This window comes from Ochotona princeps, chromosome 2 (assembly GCF_030435755.1).
Source record: "Ochotona princeps isolate mOchPri1 chromosome 2, mOchPri1.hap1, whole genome shotgun sequence".
NCBI lineage: Eukaryota > Metazoa > Chordata > Mammalia > Lagomorpha > Ochotonidae > Ochotona > Ochotona princeps.
Window position 1 is genome coordinate 120277972 of NC_080833.1, and position 25714 is coordinate 120303685.

The 25714-nt window shown below is 47.7% G+C and overlaps 1 protein-coding gene and 1 pseudogene across 1 annotated transcript; both read right to left on the reverse strand.

Annotated features, from left to right (window-relative positions):
• Window positions 1-2090: 2090 nt before the first annotated feature.
• On the reverse strand, window positions 2091-20556 carry TADA1 (transcriptional adaptor 1). The gene is made up of 8 exons (XM_004589149.3): window positions 20360-20556; window positions 14659-14750; window positions 14365-14430; window positions 9974-10071; window positions 8457-8666; window positions 6593-6744; window positions 4598-4760; window positions 2091-3264 (listed from the first exon to the last, which is right to left on the reverse strand). The coding sequence occupies exons 1-8, from the start codon at window positions 20431-20433 to the stop codon at window positions 3112-3114; spliced, it is 1008 nt and encodes a 335-aa protein (XP_004589206.1). The 5' UTR covers window positions 20434-20556; the 3' UTR covers window positions 2091-3111.
• A 3878-nt stretch (window positions 20557-24434) lies between these two features.
• LOC118758586 (large ribosomal subunit protein eL15-like) lies at window positions 24435-25347 on the reverse strand (annotated as a pseudogene).
• Between the last annotated feature and the right edge of the window lie 367 nt (window positions 25348-25714).

A 25714-nucleotide genomic window follows, 5' to 3' on the forward strand; every position in this document is an offset into this window, starting at 1 on the left:
CAGATGCAGAGTCATAACTGTCTAAGAGAATTTGTGAAATCTGGGCATATCCACTCCCTTCAAGCAACAGGGAGAAGTGTTTTGGGAACATTGTGTCTGACTGATCACAGCAGAGGGCGGGATAATGACAAGTCCCCGCGCTAAACCGCAGCCCTCTGGCCTGGCACAGTGAAAACACCTGGGTCTAAAAGAGCGTTACTGAAGTTCCCACCAAAAACAAACGAAAAACAAGCTCTAAGTCCGAAACTACCTGGTTTCTTAGGAGTTTGTTAGTGTTTTTATTTTCCTCCTCTCCCTGAAATAGTAACCTTAGGGTAAGGTTTCTTAACCTAAACAGAAAACTGCCCACACAGCTGGTGTTCTTAGGGAGTCAGCCTCTGATCAACAGAGAAGTTCAAGCCTCTATGCCTTCCTGCTCTGCCTCCATTGTCACCCCCCTACTTGAGAAAACGCGGGGGCAGTCATGGTGGCATAGTATACCAACTCTCCACCTATGTACCAGCATCCCTTATGGCTGCCGGTTCATGTCCCAGCTGTTTCACATCTGCTCCAGCTCCTTCTCAGTGGCCATGGAAGGCAGCAGAGGATGGCCCAAGGCCTTGGATTCCTGCACCCACGTGGGAGACCAGCAGTTCCTGGATCAGCTCTGGCCGTTGCAGACATTTGGGTAGTGAGCCAATGGATGGACAATCTCTCTCTGTAACTGACTTTCCAAAATGAGTATTTATATATTTGTATATGTATTTGGAAATTTATATGTATAGGCCAGCTTTGTGGCCTAGCTGGTAAGCCACCCATTATCAGAGTACTAGTTCAAGTCCCACCTGCTCTGCTTCTGATCCCACACCCTGCTAAAATGCATGGGAAGGCAGTGGAGAGTGGTCCCAATCCCTGGGCCCCTGCCACTCATGTGGGACACGCTAATGGGGCCTGGGACCTCTGGCATTGGCTCAGGCCACTGTGGCCATTTGGAGGAGTGAACTAGCAGATAGATCTGCCACTCTGCCTTTCAAATGATTTCTTGAAGAAAGTTGACTTGGTGAACAAACTGTTTTAGGGTGAGGGCCTGAAATGGGAGGCAAAGGTGAAGGTTGGTGCTGTTTCACCCAGGGGAGTGGGGAACTGGAGAGCAGACCACGCCCCCCTCGGTGCTTCACCTGGGGTGGGGGAGGACCAGAGAGCAGGCCACGCCCCCTAGTGCTTCACCTGGGATGGGGGAGGACCAGTGAGTAGGCCACGCCCCCTGGACAGCAGGGAGCAGTTTTCCTCGGTGCAATCTGCCATGGCAGTGGGCAATAGGGCATGGATAAAGTTCCTGGATGCTTCTCCACCTGAATTTCATGAGGTCGGGGTTCATGAGGTTATCTTCATTTTGGGAGGGAGGGTGTTATTTCTTCAATTGTTTTGAAATATGGCTGTTATCTGCAAGTTCAGCCTTCAAAGGCCCACTGGCTGAGGCGGAAGCCAGGAGCCAGGAACTATGGGAGTGATCATAGCCGTATCCCAAGGTCTGCATCCTCCAGAACCCTGATGTGGGCCACGGGCATTTGAACCACCATGGCTTTGTTCTTTCAATTTTTTAAGATTTATTTTTATTGGAAAGTCAAGTTTACAGAAAAAGGGAGAGACAGAACGATCTTCTGTCCACTGACTCACTCCCCACATGGCCACAACAGCCGGAGCTAAGCTGATCTGAAGCCAGGAGCCAGGGGATTCCTCCGGGTCTCCCACGTGGGTGGGGGGCAGGGCCCCAAGGCCACAAGCAGGGAGCTGGATGGGAAGTGGAGCAGCTGGGACACATATGGGATCCTGGCCAATGCAAGGCAAGGATTTAGCCACTAGGCTATCACGTCAGGCCACCTCTGTAGTTTTAACATCTCCCAGAGAAGCCCAGGTTGGTCAAGAATAAATCACGGTGTTCACTGACACAAAATTCCTCCCAACCTTAACAATTCTTGATTATTGTCTCACCTAGAACTCCGCTGAGTCCTAACCTACACACTGGAAAAGGACGAGACGGTGCTGCTTCACTGGGGCACGCGTTGTAATCCTCTGCAGGTCCCACGTTCCTTTGAAGCCTCGGCCCAGATCTCACGCAGCCATGCTTCCCCTATCTCCTTAGAAGGCGGGCTTCCTTATATGTTCAATGACAAGCAAGTTTGCTCCCAAAAGATTTATTTGTCACCGTTAAAGTACAAATTCAAACACATCCAGATATAAGAACTATATGTACACATCTATATCCTACACAAATGCATCTATATTCTAATTTATCCAGCAACACTAACTCTTCAGTAAGAAGCAACATCTTAAAAAAAAAAAGAAGTTATCAGTAACACTGTCACATGTAAATTGTTTTCATTTTATCGCGTGAAAGGCTGGAAACATTTCATAGGAAGAGTTACCAAGCATAAATACAATTCACGGAGCTCTTAAAATATATTCTACAATGACAACAAGAGAATCTGCCAATCCTTTGGCATATTCACTCCAAAAAAAAATGGCCAGAAACTCAAGTTACTAACGTTTAATAAGGTTGATTAATTGTGTTCCAAGAGTTCAATTTGATTTTAAGCGTAATTTTATTGTATCAAATTGCACAGCACTTCCAAGTCATAGTTTCCATAGGTAGAGTTGTGATGATACATTTCTCAGGTGTTCAAACATGAAACTGGTCCCTTCAGGAGGTAATGTGATTAACACTGTGCAGGTCACTTCAACCCAGATGCAAGAGCAGAATGGAGCAGAATGGCAGGAACCTGGGGCTTCCCGGATCTGGCGTTTGTGATGTCAGTGAGCATACCACGTCCTGCTGAGCCTGGAGACCGAGTTGCAACAGCTTCCTTGTCCCAGCAAGTCACATGCTAAGCTTTCGATGCTGAAACACGTCCATTCCTGGCACGGGACGTTGTCAGTGCCTGCTCCCACAACTGGGAGCACAGGCATTCAGCAATAGGAGCCCTTGGCATAGTTAGATTCCTGTTCGCGGCTTCACAGTAGCAACACAAAATGTACTCAATGTCACATTTCCATGGGAAAGGTTATATATACATTATACACTTCAGCCTTGAAATGTGTACCCAAAAGCTCGGCCTGGGCTGGGCGAGGGTCCTAGCAGAGCAAGAGCCCCTCCTTGGCGGCCAGGCGCTGCCGGTGGACCTTGTCTTGCTGCAGCTCCTCGTGATTTGGGTGCCAGAGTTTCATGATGATCCTCTCAATGTTGAGGGCATACACAGTATGGGTAGGAATGACTTCCCTGTGTACCTGGGATGAAAAATCACCATATCTCCAATTACACTTTAGGACACTTGGTTTGCCCACATACGCAATAAAGTGAGGGTTTACATCAGCAAAAACACAACGGGAACACAACAGATAAACTTTAAATTAGAACCTAGTGGCTACTAGCTCAGCTAACAAGAAAAGGAAATAAGGTTCTGCAACAGGTGCAAGGAGAGGTAAAGGATGAGGAGGAGTTGGGATTTGAAAACGGAGGTTCCAATAACACTAAAAAATACAAAGCCAGGGGCGAGCACAATTGGCATAGCATGCTGATACACCAACAGCAGTGCTAACATCCTGTAGGAAGCTGGTGCAAGTCCTGGTTGCTCCAATTTCCACTCAGGCTTCCTGCTTAAGGCCCAGAAAAGCAGCAAGGATGACTCAGGTACATGGGAGACCTGGATGAAGGTCTTGGCTGCTGTTTTTGGATTGACTCCACTACGGCCACTGTGGCCCTTTGAAGAGTGAACCATCAGATGGAAGCTCTCAGGCTCATCTTCTCTCTGTAACTCTTTTATTTTATTACTTTTTTTAATTGGAAAGGCAGATTTAGAGAGAGGAGATAGATAGAAAGGTCTTCCATCTGATGGTTCACTCCCCAAGAGGCCCCAACTGCCAGAGCCAAGCTGATCCGAAGCCAGCAGCCAGGAACTTCCACTGGGTCTCCCACACGGGTGCAGGGCCCTAAGGCTTTGGGCCGTCCTTGACTGCTTTCCATGCCATAGGCAGGGAGCTGGGTGGGAAGTGGAGCACCAAGGATTAGAACTGGTGCCCATAAGGGATCCCAGCAGATGCAAGGCAAGTACTTAGCCACTAGGCTATCGCACTGGCCCTAAAGAAACAAATCTTTAAAATTATAGTAATAGGGCCCAGTGCAGTAGCCTAATGGCTAGAGTCCTCACCTTGTATGCACCTTGCATGCACCTTGCATGTGGGTGCCAGTTCAAGTCCTGGCTGCTCCACTTTTGTTCCAGTTTCCTGCTTGTGCCCTGGGAAAGCAATGGAGGATAGGCCAAAGTCTTGGCACCCTGCACCCACGTGGGAGACCAAGAAGAAGCTCCTGACACCTGGCTTTGGCTCGGCTGAGCTCTGGCTGTTGAGTGAATCAGTGGACGGAAGACCTTTCTCTCCTCTCTGTATATCAGCCTTTGCAATAAAAATAAACAAATCTTATATATATGTATAATAATAAATAAAGCATACAAAGCCAAAAAGTGAAAAAAGAAAATAAACATCCTCACAGGCTTATTTTTTAATGTATCCTTACGTCTGAGTAAACTGGGATGAACTCTAGTATTAAAAAGCCAAGAGTTACCTGCAAAGCTTCGAAGAGGTCGTACATGTTCACGGGGGGCAGAGACACAGGCACGGTGTCCCCGGAGCATGCCAGCAGCAGCGCAGCCTGCTGCTCCGCGTCGTCAGGGGGCAGCTGAGACGCTGGGTTCTGACTGGCACAAGGGGCAGCGAAGGCTGGAGGGCTGAAAATCATGTTTTCAGAAAGAATCTCAGCATCTGTAATGAAGACAACTGAACCCCTACGAATGGCCTGCTGGAATACATCTTGTATTTCAAATACAGATCCTTTTACAGTGAATTAGAAATGCATTCAGTGAATACAGTGTATCCGCCGATGGGGTCCTGTGGAGCAGGTGGGAAACCAAATGTAACACCACTATGTTTACGCTCCTTCTGTCACAACGTTAAAATACTTAGCTTAGATACTGACCCTCAATTGTTCCTGCCCTTCAAGAAAGTTCAGTTGGAAAAAGAATAGCTCTTACCTAAAAGAACATAAAATTGCCAACAAGTGACCTGGAGAGGAAGGTGAATTGTTCGAAAATCAAGAGCAAGACAAGAAGAATGAACAGAGAGAGACCACAGGCAGGAGTGGAGGGTGGAAAAACTTAGAGCTTGCCAGTGTCCCCAAGAGAGCCCAGACGCAAAGCAGGCACCGTCAGGCACCGTCCTTCCAGCCTTACACAGCAGGAGCTACCCAACGGATTCTGAGGCCAGTACGGGAAGGGCAAGGCAGAGAGGAAGGCGGTCACTTGGTCACTTGGCAGGCAGTCACCGGGGGCAGAGCGCTGCTGCATGCCATGCGGGTTAGGAGCATCAGACAAAAGCAGCTCTGTTAGAACAAGCAGCGATGGAGGCCAAAGCCTGCCCCAGACCAGCCAGCCTGGGAGGTAAGAAAGGGCTCCGGACAGTGGGCCGGAAATGCTGCTTCCACCAAGTCCCTTCCCTCCCCCACGACAAGAACCCATGTTTTGGGGGTTGTTTTTCTCAGGAGAATGACTTGCAAACAAAAGTCATCCCAAATAGGTATGTATGTCTTATGCGATTTATACAACAAATCATTATACAAGGCAATCTAAGCAGCTCAACTGAAAATGGCCTCCTTCAACATGGGACCTGTGACCCCAGGGAAGCCTTCTGAGCTGTGAGAAGGAAGCTGGCATACCCCGTCTGGTGCTGCCAACGCTGCCTGCTCCAGCCAGCCCTCCTGCTTCCCCACCCACCTCCTCCTGCCTCCTCTTCCTGCCATCTCTTCCCCAGCATCACTGCTGTTGGCTTGCAGGTCACACTTCTGAATATGTACCAGTCATCTGCTCACATCTCTCCTCCATTATGAACCAGAGAGCCAGATACCAACGGCCAGCACTCAGAGAAAATGCAGGGACTTCAGGAACCGTGAGAATTCTATTAGTTTCTTTTCTGGCAGCTTTAAGTTCAGACTAACCCGGGAAGGGTGGGGAGAGGAAGGGAGGTGGCAGATTGAGAAAGGCAGCGCATGGATGAAGGTGACCTCATAAAGGGTCAGGAGAGGGTTAGGACAGCAGAGATGTGCGAGTATCAGTGGAACGGGGACTCACAGAGATGAGCACAGCAGGGTGTCAAGTGTAACCCGTGACCGCCAGCATGGTTGTAAGCTGCGGCTGTAAGAGCCAGCTGAGGACATGGAGAAAAAGATCACACTCCCTTACCCCCTGCCTCTCCCCAAACCCCATCCTGCTACTGCTGATGGAGGACGGGTCCACGTCCCCGCCAGGCTGGCACCATGAGAGCAGCCAAGAACTGCTCCGTAACCCACAGCCAGCAGGCACGCTCTGGGACTTCTGGGAAGCAGGGTTCCCAGATCACTCACTAGCCAGCCCTCAAGGATGGCTTCAGGAAATGTAACCATACTACGATCAAGGTACTTTACACCAACAGAAGCACAATGATAGGCTGTTTGGCGTCAGCCAATCGCCAAAGAGTGGTGCAACCACCGAGCAAAGGAGAGGAGGAAAAGCCAGAGCAGTTCAGTTACCTCTCTATCAGGCTGTTGTAAGCCACCACGCTATTCTTCAGGTATGGCTGCGGGGTCACACTGCTTCCAAAAGCATACTTAAAATGGCCATCTCGTACCCGATAGGCTTTCCTTCTTGACACGACTGATGTCAGTATATCTTTAAGGTGATTCTGTAAAAACAAGAAAAAAAAATAATACGGCCTCTTTTTTTTTTTTTTTTACAAGCACAACATGAAATTTCCACTGTCTACAGAATGTCTGTTGACCTTCGGATGGGCATGAGGGGACAGGCTAACACACATCAGAACCAAATGCATGTTCCCTAAGCAGCCACAGAGCTGAATAAGAGGAGAGGTGAGTATGGAAAAGATGGGGCACACTACTTTCACTTAGCTTAAGATGGGATTGCTCCATACGACATTTATCTTAAATGGCTCTGTACCTCTAAATTGGATGTCTCAAAAATAATTCCTAGAAAGCTTTAAGTAAGATACAAGTTCAGGGGTGTGTGTTTGGTGTAGTGGTCAAGTCATCAGTTGGGGCATGCACGTCCCTTATCCAAGTGCCTGTGCAAATCCAAGCTACTTCATTTCTGATCCCACTTCCTACCACTGCACACCCTGGGAAGCAGCCGGCTCCCTCCCACCACATGGAAGACGTGGTTAGACTCCTGGCATCAGCAAGATATCAGTGCAAAAAACAAGAGAGAACAACACGGGCTTGTGTTGTGTTGCAGCAGGTTAAAACACTTCTTAGAAGGCTGGCATCCCATATGAGTGCCAGTTTACGCCTGTACGGCTCCATTCCTGATGCAGCGCCCTGTGAACACACCTGGGAAGGCGGTGGAAAAAGGCCGAGTCCCTGGGACCCTACAATCCATGTGGGAGATACAGATGGAATTCCAGACTCCTGCTTCACCTGGCACCATTCCAGACACTATGGCCATTCCAGCAATGAATGTGTACATGGAATTGCTTGCTCTCCTTCTCGCTGTAACTCTACCTTCCAAATAAATAAATCTTGAAAAAAAGTCAACTATTTGGAAACTTGGTCTAACTGGGACAAGGTTCCAGTCTGGTGTTTTTTTAGTAATTATGTCTAAACTACCCAAATCCTTGTGTGTAAACAACTCTGGATCTCTTAAATGCCACACAAACAACAAACATAGGATATAAACGCACAGAAAATGAATGACTGAAAATCTCTTCAGCTTTATGAGGACTGACTACTTCTGTGAGAATAGGAAGTGACACCGGTCCCAGCCTAACCTGGCTAAGAGGGGAACAGGACTGGGCAAAACATCTCAGTTACATTAGAAAGGCCATGGCTTTCTACTCAAGACTCAATTCACATTTCTAACGTCATAAGACAGTGTTTGTTGCTGAGGTACAAATAGGGAACACGACGCTCAGAGAATCGAAAGGAATCACCCAGTGTTACTTGACAGCACCTGTACATCCTAGAACTCACTGTGTATTTTGCTAAGAAAGCAAACATGTAGAGTGGACGCGTGAGTGTGCCGAGACAAGCATCCACAATGCAGACACCAAGTCTGGGACTCCCCACACCACAAACAGGTCATCCCTGGGACACGCAATCTCCCTTCTTTCCTTAGAGACCATCCACTATTGACAAATATCAGATCAAGCAGAGGTGTTACACAACCATTCTAAAAAGGTTAGCCTAATGACTGAAGGCAACTGTATTGCGATACCATATCTCTCCCTTCAAAAATCACACACACACACACAAATGATGAAAATTCTATGAAGTCAGAGTGACATTTGGGTTCTTTTGTTTTGCTTTTTTTGCAGTGTCAATTTTAAACATCATAACCATCACATTCCGACAGAAAAATTACTTCTGCCCACGGCACACCGACCTCCACTGCACAGACGACAACGGACACAGCCTCCTCCGTGACGTTGTCCAGCCCGTGCTCATAAGCAGTCACGATCATCCTTCCCTCCAGCTGGCCGCGGGTGGGTAGCATCATGGTATGGGAGCACAGTTTTAAATCATCATCATCTTGGGGATCCTTTGCCACAAACTGCTGGGCTCCTGAGAGAGGATTCTGAGGCTGGAATCGATGCTGTAAAGAAGTAAATTGTCCGGAATTATTCATTCTAATGGCAAGTAATAAAACACAAGCGAAAGTAACCCATGTGTTAGATCTGATATCCTACCAATCGATGCCACCATAACACACCACCAGGGTCACACACATACACATACAAATAATCTCAGCTTGCATACCCCTCCATGGTAATAATGAGGTCATGAATTAAAGGGAATAATGATGGTACGCAGCGTGGTTTCTTTTATTTAGTACCCTGAAGATAAGATGCATGGCTATGCTCAAAATCATGAAGGAGAGTTAGTGCTGTGTTCAGATACGGCAGAGCACTGCAAGCGCAGCTGTAGACAGGTTCTGAAAACACATGGTCAACGCTGGAGTTACACCTTCAAGAGCCTATCAAGCAAACTGACAGGTCTAGTACCAAACACTCCAAAGCGATGCTGCGTGGTAGAACCATATACATGCTATTGGTTCTCCCAGGTCTCAATAAAGAACTTTTATGGAAGACATAGTCACACTAGGTTCAGCAGTTTTTTCTCAATCTTTTCTCCTTATAAAACTTTCACCTTTCTCTGGGAGATTCCAATAGCACTTGCATATTGCCCATCGTGGCTTAAGCTCAACACACAAGACTCCATCACTCTGTCTCTCTATTACAAGATGACAGTGCTGTTTTTCCATTTCCCAGGTACAAACTGCATGTTATAGTGAGCAGGCCCTTTAGAGCCGGGCGTGTCCTGATTCTGGCACCTTCTAGACTGAATCTCGTCACTGACATGAAACCTAAAGCAAATGTCATCAGAAATATTAACAATATTAGCCAAGCTTATAAAAGGGCTTGTTTTCAACTGAAAAATAAAAATTTATTCTGAAATATTTACTAACGTAATTGCCTGATGCTTCCACGGCTTATCTGCTGGTTCCAGAAAGACCCGGGACACAGCTGAGCCTCACTGGGAGACAGTGAGAGGCCGCCAGGCCACAGGAGCCTCTGGGACAGAGGTCTACCACATGAGCTGCGGTAGAGGAAAAGGACAAGCAGAAGTCCTTCAGAGGACAAGGGACAGAGGCAAAGGGCCACGCTTGGGGTCCCTGAAACTCACCAGGTCCTACTGCTAAATATTCATATCTGAGTAACACCAACCAAGAATCCAGACATTTCCGATGCCTAAGATTCACAGCCCTCCAACCCTTTTCTGGCCAATGCCTTTGTTTCTACTCTCCGATCAGCTTTTCCAGCATTCATTTGAAAACTGCGGATGGTTCCATTACCCCAACACCTAAATCGGTCATTACCAACACACTGCAGGACAACCTACATCAAATTTCTGACGAACAGAAGAGAGCTTTTTCTTTCCCTTGGGTTTTCCAGGCTTGGCTGCAGAACCTCCCGTCCAGGGCAGCGATCCAGCACCCTCTAGGAGACAGCAAAATAATAACCAGAAGGGAAAAATAAACCTGTTTTTACTTAGGATTAAAAAGGAATGGAATGCTTAAGAAGTCAAATGAAATTTTAAGAAAGGCATATATTCAAGTCTCACTTTTTAAAAAAGATTTATAAATTTTACCTCTAACTAAAGTCCAATTTTACACAGAAAAAATGAATTTGGGGGGATGATGTTGTGGCATATAGGGTTAATCCTCCTCCTGAAATGCTAGCATTCCATGTGAGCACCAATTCAAGATGAGCCTGTTTTACCTTCACTCCAGCTACCTGCGAATAGCCTGGGAAAGCAGCAGAAGACGACCCAAGTGCTTGGGCTCCTGCACCCAGGTGGGAGATCTAGAAGAAGCTCCTGGCTCCTGACCCATTGTGGCTTTTTGGAGAGCGAAACAACAGATGCATTTTTCATTCTCTCCCTTCCTCCCTCTGTTTTTCCTCCTCTCTTTGTAACTCTGCCTTTCAAGTAAACTAAAAATAATAATAATAATAAATCTTTTTAAAAGTTTTTGTTTACATTTTTAATTAAAGGTTACTATATGTTTTATTGATCAGTAGCAGTATTTACATTATTATAAAAGTAGGGCAGATCGGCACCATGGCATAGTAGGTTAAACCTCTGCCTGTGAGGCAATCGTCCCATATGGATGCTGTTATAGGGTGCAGGCAGTGATAGCCAGTGGGTAAATGAAATTTGGCTGTGTTCTCTACCCTCTGTCCTGAAGGTGGGTCCTAACAGCAATGGAATGTTAATTCCATCCTCAACCACTTCCCCCACATCCTAAATTAGCCAGGATACTGGAAGTCCAATTAGTCTAGGTGTTTTTAGCTACAAGCCCAGTTCCTGTTCCTGCCATCCCAACCAGCACTAATCAACTCCTTAGCCCACAACACTTAGGTATTCGCTCCTGCCCACCTGTGACTCACCCATCAACTGAGAGGGGATGGTATTGCATTGTCGTGTAACCACTCCCCTCACAAGTCTCTTTAAAAGGCTCATGAAGCAGGGGCTCTCTCTCTGACCAGGTGCTTCCATTACTCTGGCACCTCGACTCTTGGCTGATCCAGGGCAGGTAATCCCCTGAGCATGGTCCCTGTGTACTGCTTAGATGAGGCAATGGTTATAATGTTGTTTCTGGTTTGTGTACTATCCGGAGTTGCAGGAGAGGTGAGGCCTAGCAGTAGCAGAATGTGGGCAGAAAAGCCAGGGAAAGGTGAATGTCTGCAGCTTTGTAAGTGTGTTCGGGTTATTCGTTGCATGTCTCTTAGGGTAATTTATATTGCTGGGGAAGCCAGGACATAAGTCTTCAGCTTAATGGATGGACTTAAGGATAATGACCATTTGTTCCTTTGGGAATTATGATTCACTGGATTATGATTGGTTGGATTGCCGTATGGACTTGTGATTGGCTGTTGTGCTCTATTCTCACCAAGCTTGGTTAATAAAGACTCCTTATTAAACCTTAGACATGATTGGTGTGATCTTGCTCGCACCCTGCAACAGTGCCAGTTCAAATCCCAGCTGCTCCACTTCCAGTCCAGTTCCCTGCTAATGTGCCTGGGAAAGCAGAGCAACATGGCCCAAGCTCCTGGGCCTCTGTGTGCATGTGAGAGACCTGGAAGAAGCTCCTGCCTCCGGGCTTTGGACCAACTCAGCTCTAGTCGTTATGGCCATTTGAGGAGTGAACAATAAAAGATCTCTCTTTCTCTCTGTGTCTAATCTTCCTGTAAATTTGCCTTAAAAATAAAAAATAAATAACAAGGAAAATGTAGGGCAGAATTTCCTAGTCTAAAATGCTGAACTAAGCACACATAATTTTCTCCTCTATCCTTCAAGACCCGACTAAAATTGACAAAGGAAGGTAAGTGGTGCATTCACACAATGAAGATAAAATAGAAGACAGGGCCCGGCATGATAGCGTAATACTTAAGGTCCTTGCCTTGAATGCATCAGGATCCCATATGGGTGCAGGTTCTAATTCCAGCCGCTCCACTTCCCATCCAGCTCCCTGCTTGTGGCCCAGGATTGCCCAAAGCCTTGGGACCCTGCACCAGTGTGGGAGACCCGGAAAGAAGTTCCTGGCTCCTGACTTTGGATTGGCGCAGCACCGGCCATTGCGGCCATGTGGGGAGTGGAATCATCAGACAGAAGATCTTCCTCTCTGTCTCTCCTCCTCTCTGCACATCTGCCTTTCCAATAAAATAAATAAATCTTAAAAAAAAAAAAAAAGAAGGCAGAAGATGAGATGAGATCTCAACCAGTCCAACGTGGCACTAAGGGGACACTTGCACACAAAGCAGATACCTGGGGACTGTAACCTAGGCAAGAACGGCAGAGGAAGGGAAGACAAGCCAACCTGCCGAGCAGAACCCACACACAATCTGGAACTGGTGATCAGGTTACTGAGAAAACCAAGAGGAATCATGAAGGCCGAAAACAAAATTAATGCAAGGCCTAGTCTCAAACATCATTCACAAAAAATTCCTTCTCTCACGCCAAGGATGGACTCCCTACAACACTCAAGTGCACATGTCATAAATTTATGTGGTTCAGTTTGGGATCTGTGTACAACAGTGTATAGTAAGCAAAAAATGTCTAAAGAAAATTAAAGTGCAGGGCCACCTCAGAGGGAGGTCCCAAAAGAAGAACAAAGCACAAAACGAAGAAGCTTTTCTTCATAAACCTTTTTTTTTCTAAGATTATGAACATATTTTCTTGTTCATTTTTGTTTTGCTTTTGCAGACAGAGAAGTGTTATTTTTGAAGGGACCAGGTGAGCAGGGAAAGACGAGGGAGAGGGAAAGCACCTCCCGAGAGAGAGCCGGGAGGTAGGGTGGCTCTTGAGAGAGGGCGGGACACCCAGAATTCTGTAAAGAAAAAGAATTAATATAAGTCCCTACAGTCCATGTGAGAAAAAGAAAATTTAAAATGGGGGTGGGTGGGAAAAAGCCACGTATAATCCCAGTAAAATGGTATTAGCATTTTGATGTGTTGGAAAGGAAAATCAGTTTGGGAGGTCCAGCTCCTCTTCCTCAGCAGCCATTGGCATACCCAGAGGTCACCGGCTAAGAGTCAGCCAGGTGTGGATCATTCTTTTACTAAATGCAACTTGTGCTGAATGAGGACTGGAAAGTGTGCCGACCCCACAGAGAATGGCGAAGCAAAGGCTCGGTGGCCCCATGGCTCTGACGCTTCACCTGAGGTCGACACCTGCTACCGGAGCTTTTCAGTAGCAGTCAGCTCGGTGTTCTGGTCCAAACACTTCCACTTACTAGCTGGAGAAAGCCTCAGTGTTTTTCGTTTCCTCTAAACTGTTTCCTTACCTAGTAGAGGCTGAGGTGGACCCTGCAGAGCGGTGCAGACCATGTACATACATGATCTTTTCTACCAAGCTTTAGAAAAAGATACAATCCAGCCACAATGGAAAACAACATTTTACTTTTAACAGGGCGTATCCATTTGTTACTACCAAAAATGAATGTCATTTTGAGGCAATGATTTTTGAGTCATAATCTACACTTGCATGAGGCACCTGTGAGTTTAAGTCTTTAACACAAAGCAGGCCAGCTTTCATCAAGGGAGAAGTTTTCAAGGTGTTTAAGTATTTGTTTTTAACTAACTACTTAACGTGTGATGGTTGAAACAGGTTACTTGTAACTTTATCTACCACTTAACGCTCCAAACACCAGCAGGAGGGATCAGTGTTTATATATTCCTTAGGCTGAAGGGAGAGGCTTAGTTGTACCCACCTCATGGACACGCTGCTGGCCGCTCCCTTCACCCTGTGCTCCAGTAATGCGCCAGACCCACCTGCCCAAGCTCTCCCCTTGCAAGGGCTAACACCTTACCTAAGAGTTCAAGTGTAAGTCCAGGTTCCCAGTGCCTGCTGTGGTTTCATTTCTTTGTGACTCACCTCTCCTTCGTGCACCAACACTAGCTCCTAACACAAACAGCCCTCTCTTCAGTCCCCTCCCCTTCTCCATCTCACCTCCCACTCTCTCATTTCCCATTGACTTATGTCATCTGACCTTGAGCTGACTCAGAGGCCATGGCCAAAAATCAACACAAATAAAGGAAATCTCCCCTGAAGAGGGTCTGTAGAAGAATTTATATCTACATAGTAAACAAAAAAAAAAAAATTTTGGCCTGGGCAATTCACTGAACAAGTCACATCAGACACAACACGTGTCCATCAGAGGAGGCAATGGCCCAGTGCTCCGCGGCTTTGCTAAATAACTGACTCCACGGCGAGAACTTCTGTTCCATTACCTGGTGTAGAAACCAGAATCTGACAGCGCGTGAGAATGGCCAGCAGGAAATCGTTGTGAGAATGGACTGAAAAAGGGAAGATTAGCATAAGTCAAACACAAAATAACTTTCAACATAAGAAAGATCACTATTTTCTGTCCCCTACTACATCCATTATTATTATTTTTTTAACTATTCTATCCTTTACTCTTATTTTTTTTTTCATATCCATAGTATTGAGATAACCTTATAAACAACAAAATCAAAATTTTATCCCTTAAAAATAAACTGACTCTCCCTGGAACTTGATCTTACCATTGTCCTGCGTGAGAAGTCTGTGAGCTTCAAGGTCAAATTCTTCCTTGCTGATCTTCTGCTTGAACCACAGCTTCAAGTTGGCCCAGTATCTGCAGAGGCAGAAAGAGGGCACAGAAGCACGGCCGCTGCTACTCCCCCGTTCACCTTGGCGTCTCCGGCTCCCAGCAAAGACACCTGCCTTTCCAACGCCACAGCCCAACTGGGCTCCCAACATCTACATTCACACTGCAGCACCTCGGAGCAGGACTGTGCTGAGACAGGGTCTTGAAAGGCGTAATTAAATTAAAATGAGGCTGTTAGGATGGAACCATGCTCATTCAATATGACGGATGTCCTCATCAGGAGATGAGGCACAGAGAGAGAGACACCATGCAAACACACACGAAAGCACATGGTGATGGCTGTCCTCCGCTGGGGGCGGGGGGGGGGGGCGCTCCACCAGCAGGCTCTCGGGCTTCCGGTCTGCAGCACTATGAGAGAAGAACCGTCTGCTGTTAAATGAACTCAGGGTGTGGCATTTTGTCCTGGCGCGCCCAGCAAACCACCACACTAGCAGTAGGACATGTGGCACCCTCAAAAAGGGACTGGTGGTTGTGAACTGGACCCCTAAGTCACTCCATCCTCCCTGTCCTTCTCACTGTCAGCGTGCCCTTTCTCTTTCTTTCCTTCCTTCATTCTCTCTCCTTCTTTCCTTCCTTTCCTCCTTTTAAAAAATTTTTTAGTTTGAAAGGCAGATCTACACAGAGAAGGAAATACAAAGAGAAAGATTCTCCGCCCACCGGCTCACTCCCCAAGTAGCTGCAACAGCTGTAGCTGAGCCCATCCTAAGCCAGGAGACAGGAGCTTCTTCCAGCTCTCCCATGTGGTGCAGGGTCCCAAGGCTTTGGGCCATCCTCTACTGCTTTCCCAGGGCACAAGCAGAGAGCTGAATCAGAAACAGAACAGCTGGGATACGAACTGGTGTCCATGTGGGATGTCAGCTCTGCAGGTGGAGGCTTAACCTACTACACCACAGCACTGGCCCCTGTCACTTTTCTAGGAGAGCCACTCTCCTCCAGAAGGTCATATTTCATGGCAGGGAGTGGTCATTGACACTCACCCCTGGGGACATCTTTCTCTTGTGAAGAACTCAAGTGTTTTTTAAGATTTATTTATTTTTATTACAAAGTCAGATATACAGAGAGGAGGAGAGACAGAGTGGAAGATCTTCCATCCGATGATTCACTCCCCAGGTGAGCGCAATGGCTGGTGCTGAGCCAATCTGAAACCAGGAGCCAGGAACTTCCTCCAGGTCTCCCACACAGGTGCAGGGTCCCAAGACTTTGGGCCATCCTCGAATGCTTTCCCAGGCCACAAACAAGGAACTGGATGGGAAGTGGAGCTGCCGGGATTAGAACCGGCGCCCATATGGGATCCCGATGTGTTCAAGGCGAGGACTTTAGCCACTAGCTCACGGGGCCCAGAACTCAAGTGTTTTTCTAGCTGGCTTAACAACTGAGTTTCTAAACATCCCACCACAAAGAAAAAAACTCCAGGGCGTGGCCTAGCGGCTAAAGTCCTCGCCTTGAAAGCCCCGGGATCCCATATGGGCACCGGTTCTAATCCCGGCAGCTCCACTTCCCATCCAGCTCCCTGCTGTGGCCTGGGAAAGCAGTTGAGGACAGCCCAATGCATTGGGACACTGTACCCGCGTGGGAGACCCGGAAGAGGTTCCAGGTTCCCGGCTTCGGATTGGCGCGCATCGGCCCGTTGCGGCTCACTTGGGGAGTGAATCATCTGACGGAAGATCTTCCTCTCTGTCTCTCCTCTGTATATATCTGGCTGTAATAAAATGAATAAATCTTTAAAAAAAAAAAAAAAGAAAAAAACTCCATAGATATGGAGAAACTAGATGTTTTTGAAAGTGAAAACCAGTACCTAATAATAATAGTGACTAGGCAACTAGTAAGAAGAAAAAAATTAACCTTTTATACCTTAGTAGCATTGTTAGGAATAAAATACATTATTTCTCATCAGGGCTTAGGAAAGCTGCTTCTAGGGGCTGGTGTGGTGGCACAGCGGTAAAGCCACCTCCCGCAGTGCCATATCTCATATGGGCACGAGTTCAAGGTTTGGCTGCTCCAGTCCCAGGCCAGTCCCCTGCTAACATGCCTGGGAAAGCAGTGCAACGTGGTCCCAAGTGCCCTGAACCTCTGCCCTACCCACCTGGGAGAGCTGGAGGGAGCTGTTGGCTCCTGGCTTTGGCTTGCCCCAGCCCCAGCTAGTGTGGCCACCTGGAGAATGAACCAGCAAATAGAAGCGCTCTTTTGAACTCTTCCAAATAAATAAATAAATCTTTAAAAACAAAGAAAAAGCTGTTTCTCGTTCAAAGAATATTACTCAACACATGTGTTCACACTTTCAATTCAGACTCACCTAGCTGTTAAGGCTCCTGAGTTCCTAACCAAAAAACAGATTTCTATATAAGATGCAAGGTGGTTTAACGATCTCATTGTCCTCACTCTCCCCACAACAGGTACCTTAGTATATATGTAACTGCAGCTAAACTCCGGCTTCCAGGGCTTTCTCCCTCCCCAGGAGAAAAGCAACAGCTTTTTATAACCCAAACACAGCTCCAGGCCGAACTGCCTTCTTTCGCAGGGCCATCCCACTCCACAGAGATGCAGGATGTTTGCTCCAGGGCTTGGTGCCTTTTTCACCTGATATTCATCTACTCCACAGGCAACAGTAACTTCCCACCAGTGGACATTTTCATACACTTTTTTTCCTTCGAAGTACAAGATAAGCAAACAGAAAAAAATAATAACACTAAATTTTCATATCCCATTCTAGCCAATCAAAGAAGACCGCAACAGGAAGCACACTTTAAAAGGCCCGTGTCGCTATTTTGTGAGAAACAAACATAATCCCTGGGCATCTGGAGTAAGCGAACTTGTGCCAGGCCCAAGAGGAGGATCTCCCAGCAAGCTCTCACGAGGCTCTCTGTCATCTCAGAAAACAAGCTCTCTGGTCAAATGGCTAGAACCTGCCTTCTCACTTCTGCACCTGCTCCTGGGTCCCTAGGCTGGCTGAGTGACGGACTCACCACGGACAAATGGCTGCTTCCCACCACCACAGTAGTCATATTCTTGCTCAACCTCTACAAAGGCCAGGATGGGTGAGTGACAAGCCTAAGAGGAGCAGCTCATGGAAGGAACGTGGGGAATGCCTGCATGGTGGGATTACAAAGTAGTTAGTTCTTCATAACTGCACTAAGCACGGTGGCTCAGTGGCTAAATCCTCACCTTGCATATGCCGGGATCCCATACAGGTGCAAGTTCATGTCCTGGCTGCTCCACTTCCTATCCAGCTCCTTCCCGTGATCTGGGAAAGCAATTGGGGCCCAAAACCCTGGGACCCTGCACCCACATGAGAGAGCTGGAAGAATCTCCAGGATCCTGGCTTCAGATCAGTTCAGCTCAGGCCTTTGCAGCCTCTTAGGGAGTGAAGCAGCAGATGGGAGATCTTTCTCTGTCTCTTTCTCTCTGAAATATGCCTTTCCAATAAAGATTAAAAAAAAAAAAAAGTAGCTAGCCAAGGGGCACTTTTTTTGAAGATTAATTATTTTTACTTTTTCTTTTTTAAACTTAAGAGAGTTACAGAGAGAGAGAAGCAGACAATTTCTATCCACTGGTTCACTTCCCAAATGACTGCAAAAACCAGAGCTAAGCTGGCCCAAAGCTGGGAGCCAGGTGCCTCTTCAGGTCTCCCACGTGGGTGCAGGGACCAGGCCTTGGGCTATCCTCCACTATTTCCCCAGACCATAAGCAGGGAGCTGGATGAGAAGTGAAGCAGCTGGGACAGGAACAAGTGTCCATAAAGGATGCTGGCGCTGCAAGTGGGGACTTAACCTCCCATACCACTACACCAGTCTCATGCGGCACTTTTTTTTTTTTCTTTTTTTTTTTCATGCGGCACTTCTTAAGCAGAAGGGAAAAGGACAGTGAGAGACTGGAAGAAGCCCGCTCTACAAGACGATACTGTACCACTAGCTGCTCCTGGCACCAAGATCCCCTTGACCTGCTTTGCTAGAGGGGACCAGGCCAAGGATGTACCAAACAGCTTCAGCACTGGGGTTAGATCAACCTCACAGAGCCGGCTTTGGCATTTTGAAGGAAATGCCAACTTCAAAAACCATTTCTGCCAGCCCTGAGCTGGGTGTGATGGGTGCTGGTCGGGGCAGGGGGTCAGCATTCCTTCTCCTCAGAGGCAATCAAGCATACAAACTGGGTTTCCCGGAATAATTTTAAGAAAAGGAACAGAAAAAAATAAGTTTGACCAGTCAGAATTCCAAAAGTACAGAGCTATGGTGACTGATTAAAAAACAACCAAGGATTTTAATTCACTAACACGCCAAGAAGAGACCAACAGTCCAGAGACACACTAGGCAGTAACCTGAGGCAGAACACTACACATGTGGGAGTCCACACACGCCCTCAACTACACAACTAATGATGCGGAAGCCACAAAAGCGTTAGTCTGACCTGTGGGTGCCTCCTAAAGATGAGAAGCAGATTGTCACCTCTGAGACCTCAAAATCAGATACGAGGAAGGGCTCCCAAACTCACAGGTGACATTCAAGCCAGGCAATTTCGCTCCGGTCACGATAAAGAACAACGCACAGAGACGAACAGAAGGAGAGGTTGTTTTTTATCCCCAATCTCTCTCCTCCACCGCGTCATTTCCAAGCAGGCATCCGTCGCACATGGCAAACGTGTGCCCCACAGAAGCCATTTGGGGGCAGCACCGCTGGCCCTAGCATCCAAACGGCGACGTGCGCTCCCAGCGTTTCTGAAAAATCAAACTGTAGCCGCCTTGGGAGAATCTCCACATCCATCCTGGTCTCTCCCGGGCTCTGACTAGCTGCGGCCTTGGCCCGACGTTGGGATGACCGCTGGCCACTCAGCATCGGATCAGACTGTGCGTCCCGGGTCCCTTGCTAGAATCCAGGGGAGGGCTGACTGCGCGTCCTGGGGTCCCCCAGAACACCTGGCCGGCTGCGGAGCAGGGATCGCAAACGCGGTCCCAAGTCCGGCTCTGAGTCCTGAACTTGTTGGGTGTCTGTCTGCCGATCGATCCATCAATCGATCGAATGGGAGCAGCAAGTTTATCTATCCGCCATCTGTCTTGGCTGCAGATAACGCGGGCAGCGCGCAAAGGCGCTGAAATGTACATTTCTGCTATCACTGCGATAGTAGTGGCGCTCGGGTACCTATTATTTTCCTGGAGGGAGGGGCCGCTGTCAAGGCGCTTACCACTAATGCCTGACAAGTTCACAGAAGCCAAGCCTCCGCCTCCAGGAAGGCCTCGGGGGCGTGCCACCCTGCTCCGGGTCCACTCGGGCCCAGCGCCGTCGGACTCCGGCTCCCGGGGTTAGCCAGCCGCGGCCTCGCGCATCCCGTGCCCCAGCACCAGGATCCGCCCCGGCTCCCCAGGCCCTTGGGCATGAGATGCGCGCCTTCCCGCCCCACCCCGGGCACCGAGTCGCCGGCGAGGGCGCCCGCCCGGGCCCCTAGCGTGCCCAAGAGGCCCGGCCGCCGCGGCGACGCGAGGCTGCCCAGGCCTCGGGCGCTGAGGGGCGGCTCCGGGGCGACAGGCAGCCCGAGGCCAGGCCAGCACAGGCGCCTAGACCCTCAGGCTGCGCCCCAGAGGCCCTTACTGTTTCACGTTGTCCCCCAGGGCCTCGCTCAAGTTCTTCTTGGCCGCCTCCAACTCGCTGACAAAGGTCGCCATTGCTCCGCGCGTCTCAGCCCGACCGCAGGCCGCCCGGGCTCTGCGATCAGCAACCGTAAAACCAACCGGGCGGTCGGCCTCGGCCGAGTCCGCACGCCTCGGCCCCGCCCTCAAGCTCTCCGAAGACGTTTGTTTGGTGTTCGGCCCCGCCCGCCTTTCAGCCGGGAAGGCGCCCAGACAAACTCGGCGCCGCTCCTCCCGCCCCGCGGGTCACGTGACGCCCGCCCCTTGCCCTCGCGCGCCGCCCGCCGGCTGCAGCGGCGCGTGCAGGGCTGGCGAGTCCCACGGTCAGTGCACGCTGGTCAGTCCACGGTGGCCATCGCAGCCGTCCTCCCACCGGGCCCAGTGCCTTTCCTCGAGTGGAGAGAGTGCACGCGTTCTTCTTGCCTTGCTTTTTATCCCCGAGCGCTGTCCGGCTACAATGTTCTGCCTTATCCAGCCAACATAGCGTTTGCTTGAAGGGACAGGATTTCCTGAAACAACACCTGTGAACCTTCAGTAAGTATTTGTTGAGTGAACGAAGTGATTCGTGGACATAGGAAGGGACGGGCCTTGTGGCCCGTATCAAGTGCTGGGTCCTGTCCTCTGGTTACTGGTGGGCTTCTGTGCCGGCTTCCTGCTTCAAGCATCCAGGGAGCCACCCACACGGGCTGCAGGGAAGACATCTGGGCAGTGAACCAACCGACAAGGCGTTTCTCTCTCTCCCTCTCTCTCTGTAACTCTGCCTTTCAAATAATTTTTTTAATCCTTTTTAAGACATTATGATATAGTATTACATTATCTTTATAATGATAATTTTATTAACAGCTCACTAAATTCCGCACGGAAAAGTACATGACAGCTAGTTTCCAGTGAGAATGGCTTTTTCATTTTTTCTCAGTAAAAACAATACCGTAATAAATTTTATGTACCAAATTTCCCTCACTTAGGATTACTGTTCTACAATAGAGTCCACAATTGGAATTAATGGATGAAATCATAGAAATATTTATAAATGTCTTGGGTGTGAATTATCAAGTTGCTAAAGAGTTACAGTAAATCTAAATTTTTTTTAAGACATTTATTCTTATTGCAAAGTCAGATATATAGAGAGAAGGAGAGACACAGAAGAAGATTTTCTGCCGACTGATTGACTCCGTAAACACTCGGAGGCCAAAGCTGAGCCAATCCAAAACCAGGAGCCAGGAACTTCTTCCAGGTCTCCCCAGTGCGTGCGGGTGCAGGGTGCCAAGGCTTTGGCCCGTCCTCAACTGCTGTCCCAGGTCACAAGCAGGAAGCTGGATGGGAAGAGCGGCCACTGGGACATGAACAGGACCATATGGGATCCTGGCACGTGCAAGGCAAGGATTTTAGCCACTAGGCTACCGCACCTGGCCCCTGTTTTTAAAGATTTTTGTTTATGGGAAGGCAGATTTACAGAGAGAGAGAGAGGGAGCGAGAGAGAGAGAAAGAGAAAGAAAGAAGGAAGGAAGGAAGGAAAGAAGGGAGGGAGGGAGGGAGGGAGGAAAGAGAAAGAAAGAAAGAAAGAAAGAAAGAAAGAAAGAAAGAAAGAAAGAAAGAAAGAAAGAAAGAAAGAAAGAAAGAAAGAAAGAAAGAAAGAAAGAAAGAAAGAAAGAAAGAAAGAAAGAAAGAAAGAAAAGAGAGAGAGAGAGAGAGAGAGAGAGAGAGAGAGAAAGAAAGAAAGAAAGAAAGAAAGAAAGAAAGAAAGAAAGAAAGATTTTCCATCCGCTGGTTCACTCCCCAAATGGGCGCAATGGCTGGAGCTGAGCTGATCCAAAGTCAGGAGTTTTTCCAGATCTCCCAGCAGATTCCGCAGATTTGTGTTCAAACCCCTGCTCCTCTCCAGGGCCAGGGCCTCACCCAGCAGAAATGGCAGACTGCGTTTCTCCCTCCGCTCACCCGCTTGTGTTGACATAGGAGCCTTCAACTCCAGGCACTGTCAATGAATGTGTGCCTTGTTTTCCGTTTCAGACAGCAGCATCTCAGCTTTATGGGAAGGGATTTTGTAGTTCAGCTTTTAAATGCTATTAAAAACAGTTGAAAGTTCCCAGTTGGAACTGCTGGTCTCAGAACTAATCATGAAGAGACTATGTCAGCCAGTGATTCTGAATATTTTTCATCGCGATTGGGACGGCGAGATTGGCAGCAATCCAGAACTGTTGAACTATCAAAACTGCTTGAGCAGGACCCTCAGAGCATGCCTCACATTGGGGATCTGGGATGGGTGGGAGGCTGGGTGGGGCTTCTCCCTTTGTTTCTCCCCTGACCCCGGATACAGGGGAAAAATGATGATATTAGTGTGGAAACAATGGTGTTACCCTCTTTCCTGTAGCCCTTGATCCTTTGCACCCTAATCAACTAAGTAAGATTATAAAAATTAAATTTTAAATTAAAAAATCAAAATCCAAAAAAAAGTTCCCAGTTGAATTTGCTTTAACATTTTGGATTTGTTTTAACATTTACTATTACTTATCAGATTGTGCCCCAAACTCAACATATCTATCTGCTGCAGTTAAATATTATAGAAAAATTTTTTCTATACATTTTTCCATTTATATGTTTATCAATCTATACATTAATATAAATATTTTGGATTTAGTATGGTTGAAAACAAACTGCAGACCACTTACCTTCCCTGATACTGCATACCATATATTAATTTTATGACTACTAAAAAGGGGTAAACAAGGTTTTGATTGGTTTGAGCCTTTGTTTTTAAGATTTTACTTTTTATTTGAAAGGCAGAGTTAGAGGGAAAAGGCAGGGAAGGGGAGACACTGAAAGAGCTGCCATCCACTCATTCACTCACCAGAGGGTTGCAACGTCCAGAGCTAAAGCCGATCCAAAGCCAGAAGCCAGGAGCTTCTTCCAGGTCCCTTATACAGGTGTATCCCCTGCTGCTTTCTCAGTTCATTAGCAAGGGCTGAATGGAAAGTGGAGCAGCCAGGACTCTAAGCAATGCCGGTATGGGATGCTGGCCACAGTGCTGGCCCTAAGTCTTTCATCTTCTCTTTAATGCCACAGTGGTGGTCTGGTGCCCTTCTAAGAATATTGTTTTTAAAGACATACATTACACAGGATTACATTAGATTTCGCGCAGATACAGTTGCATCCAGAGGCGTTACATTCTCAGCTCCAAATTGAAGTGTTCTGTGTGCTTGCCTTAGAATTTTCAGGTTGCTATACAAAACAAGGGACCACAGGCCTGTTACTTGTCATATTCTAGTGTCAGAGCCTGAAATGTCATCATCAAGGTGCTGTGCATTTGGTTTTTGGTGAGGGTTCCTTTTGTGGCTTGCAGATACTCCTGTATTACATGATCTTTAAGCTGCATGCTTGAGAAAGAGCAAGCTCTCTGCAGATAAGGGCACTGAGCCTTTGAAATTAGTACCCCCCCCCCATGACCTTCACTTACCTTAATTACCTCCTCTGCACTAACAGCCGCCAGGGATTCAAGCCTGAGCCTCTGAGTCTGGGTTCACACCCACACAATATCCCAGAGCTCGCTGGTGTTCCTGTTGCCCTCCCCAGATTAGCTTTGGAGATTAAAGTTCCAGGAGTCTGAGACTTGGAGACTATCTAGGGATTCTACTGAATGAAAGACACCTACACTACTCCAAAAATACTGAAAAGTGGGCCCTGTTTTTACAGCGCATTCTTATACCATCATGAATATAATTGACTCAATCAAAGCTTTTTTTCCTAGAGTTGGCAAGTCTCAGAGTAGAGGAATAAATATTTAAGGAATAAAAGGAAGGAATTCAATCAGTGCTCGTAGATGGAGATAAAAGCCAGTCACCTGTATGAAATGTACACATTATAAAATGGGAAGAATTCTACAAATATTGGTTAAGTCCTCTTTTTTCTGTTTTTGAAAGTATCACATGGAAGATTTCCCTTCTGCAGTTGGAAGAGTTCAGGTAAAGATACAAGGAACTTTTTATTTTCTTTGACTGTCCTAGATGGTTTATTAGGTATGAATTTTACAAACTTGACTTGTGTTAGCGGTCACAGTACAGCTGGAGGGTGTTGCGCCTTCTCCAGGCTGCATGACAAGAACCACCAACGGGGGCCCACGCTATAGCGTAGTGGTTAAGGTCCTCGCCTTGCACGCACCGGGATCCCATATGTGTGCTGTTTCTAATCCCGGCAGCCCCGCTTCCCATCCAGCTCCCTGGTTGTGGCCTGGAAAAGCAGTCAAGGACGGCCCAAAGCCTTGGGACCCTGCACCTACATGGGAGACCTGGAAGAGCCCCTGGTTCCTGGCTTAGGATTGGCTCAGCTCCAGCCGTTGCGGCCACTTGGGAAGTGAACCATTGGACGGAAGATCTTCCTGTCTCTCCTTCTCTCTATATATCTGCCTTTCCAATAAAAATAAATAAAATCTTTTTAAAAAATAAAATAAAAAAACCACCAATGATGTGGTGGAACTTGTGGCCCTTTCCAAAGCCACATATCTTGTGGCCTGCAGGTGTCAGTACATGCATTGCCCTGTGCTTGTGGACTGACTTGGTGACCTATGGGGTGTCAGGGTTTCTTCTGATGCCTTATAGAGCGGATTGATGTATGTGGAATCTTCACCAACCCGTAAGAATCCAGGACTCGCAGATTCTGCTCGTTCCTGCACACTTCAGGCTTTGTACAGACTTCAACTGGTTAACTCCATGATGGACAAGTTTGCTTTAGGTTACACCATTAGGCACTGGGTGCTTGTAGCCACCATGGTGCACAGCAGTTCTATATAGGACATTGTACCCCATCTATATTGGCCTTGTACCCCGGCCTGCACACCTTGTTGGGCCACCCTGTGCAGCGCTGAGAGCTGGCGGTACTGCAGCGAACCCACAGCAGAAAGCATATCACATCTGACTGCTTCTTCTGGGACAGCTCCCATATGTACTTGTAGGCAGCCATCCTGGCTAATCTAATAGCTGCTGGCTGACAGAAAGGAAGAAGACTTCCACCTACAATCCTTTCAAGGGTACAAGAAACTTTTAAAAATTCTGTATTTATTGGAAAGGCAGAGTGAAGGAGAGACAGCAAAAGAGATCTCCCATCCGCTACTTCACTCCCTGGGTCACGAGAGGCAGATCTGGACCAGGCCAAAGCCAGCAGAAAGGAACCTCCCATGCGGATGACAGAGGTCTGAGTGCTCTGGGCCATTGTCTGATACCTTTCCAGGTACATTTGCAGGGAGCTGGATCAGAAGTGGAGTAGCCAGGACTCAAAATTATGGGAGCTGGTGTCATACATTGCAACCTAACTTATGGCACCACAACAC

Bases quoted from the DNA above. Each gene is read 5' to 3' on its own strand.
- TADA1 (XM_004589149.3), bottom strand. From the start codon at position 20,433: ATGGCGACCTTTGTCAGCGAGTTGGAGGCGGCCAAGAAGAACTTGAGC. The intron at 6,745-8,456 runs GTCGGTGTGCCG...TTGTTTTTACAG, and splicing joins TTGTCGTCTGTGCAGTGGAG to AATCACCTTAAAGATATACT. The intron at 4,761-6,592 runs GTAACTGAACTG...CATGATTTTCAG, and splicing joins TACAACAGCCTGATAGAGAG to CCCTCCAGCCTTCGCTGCCC.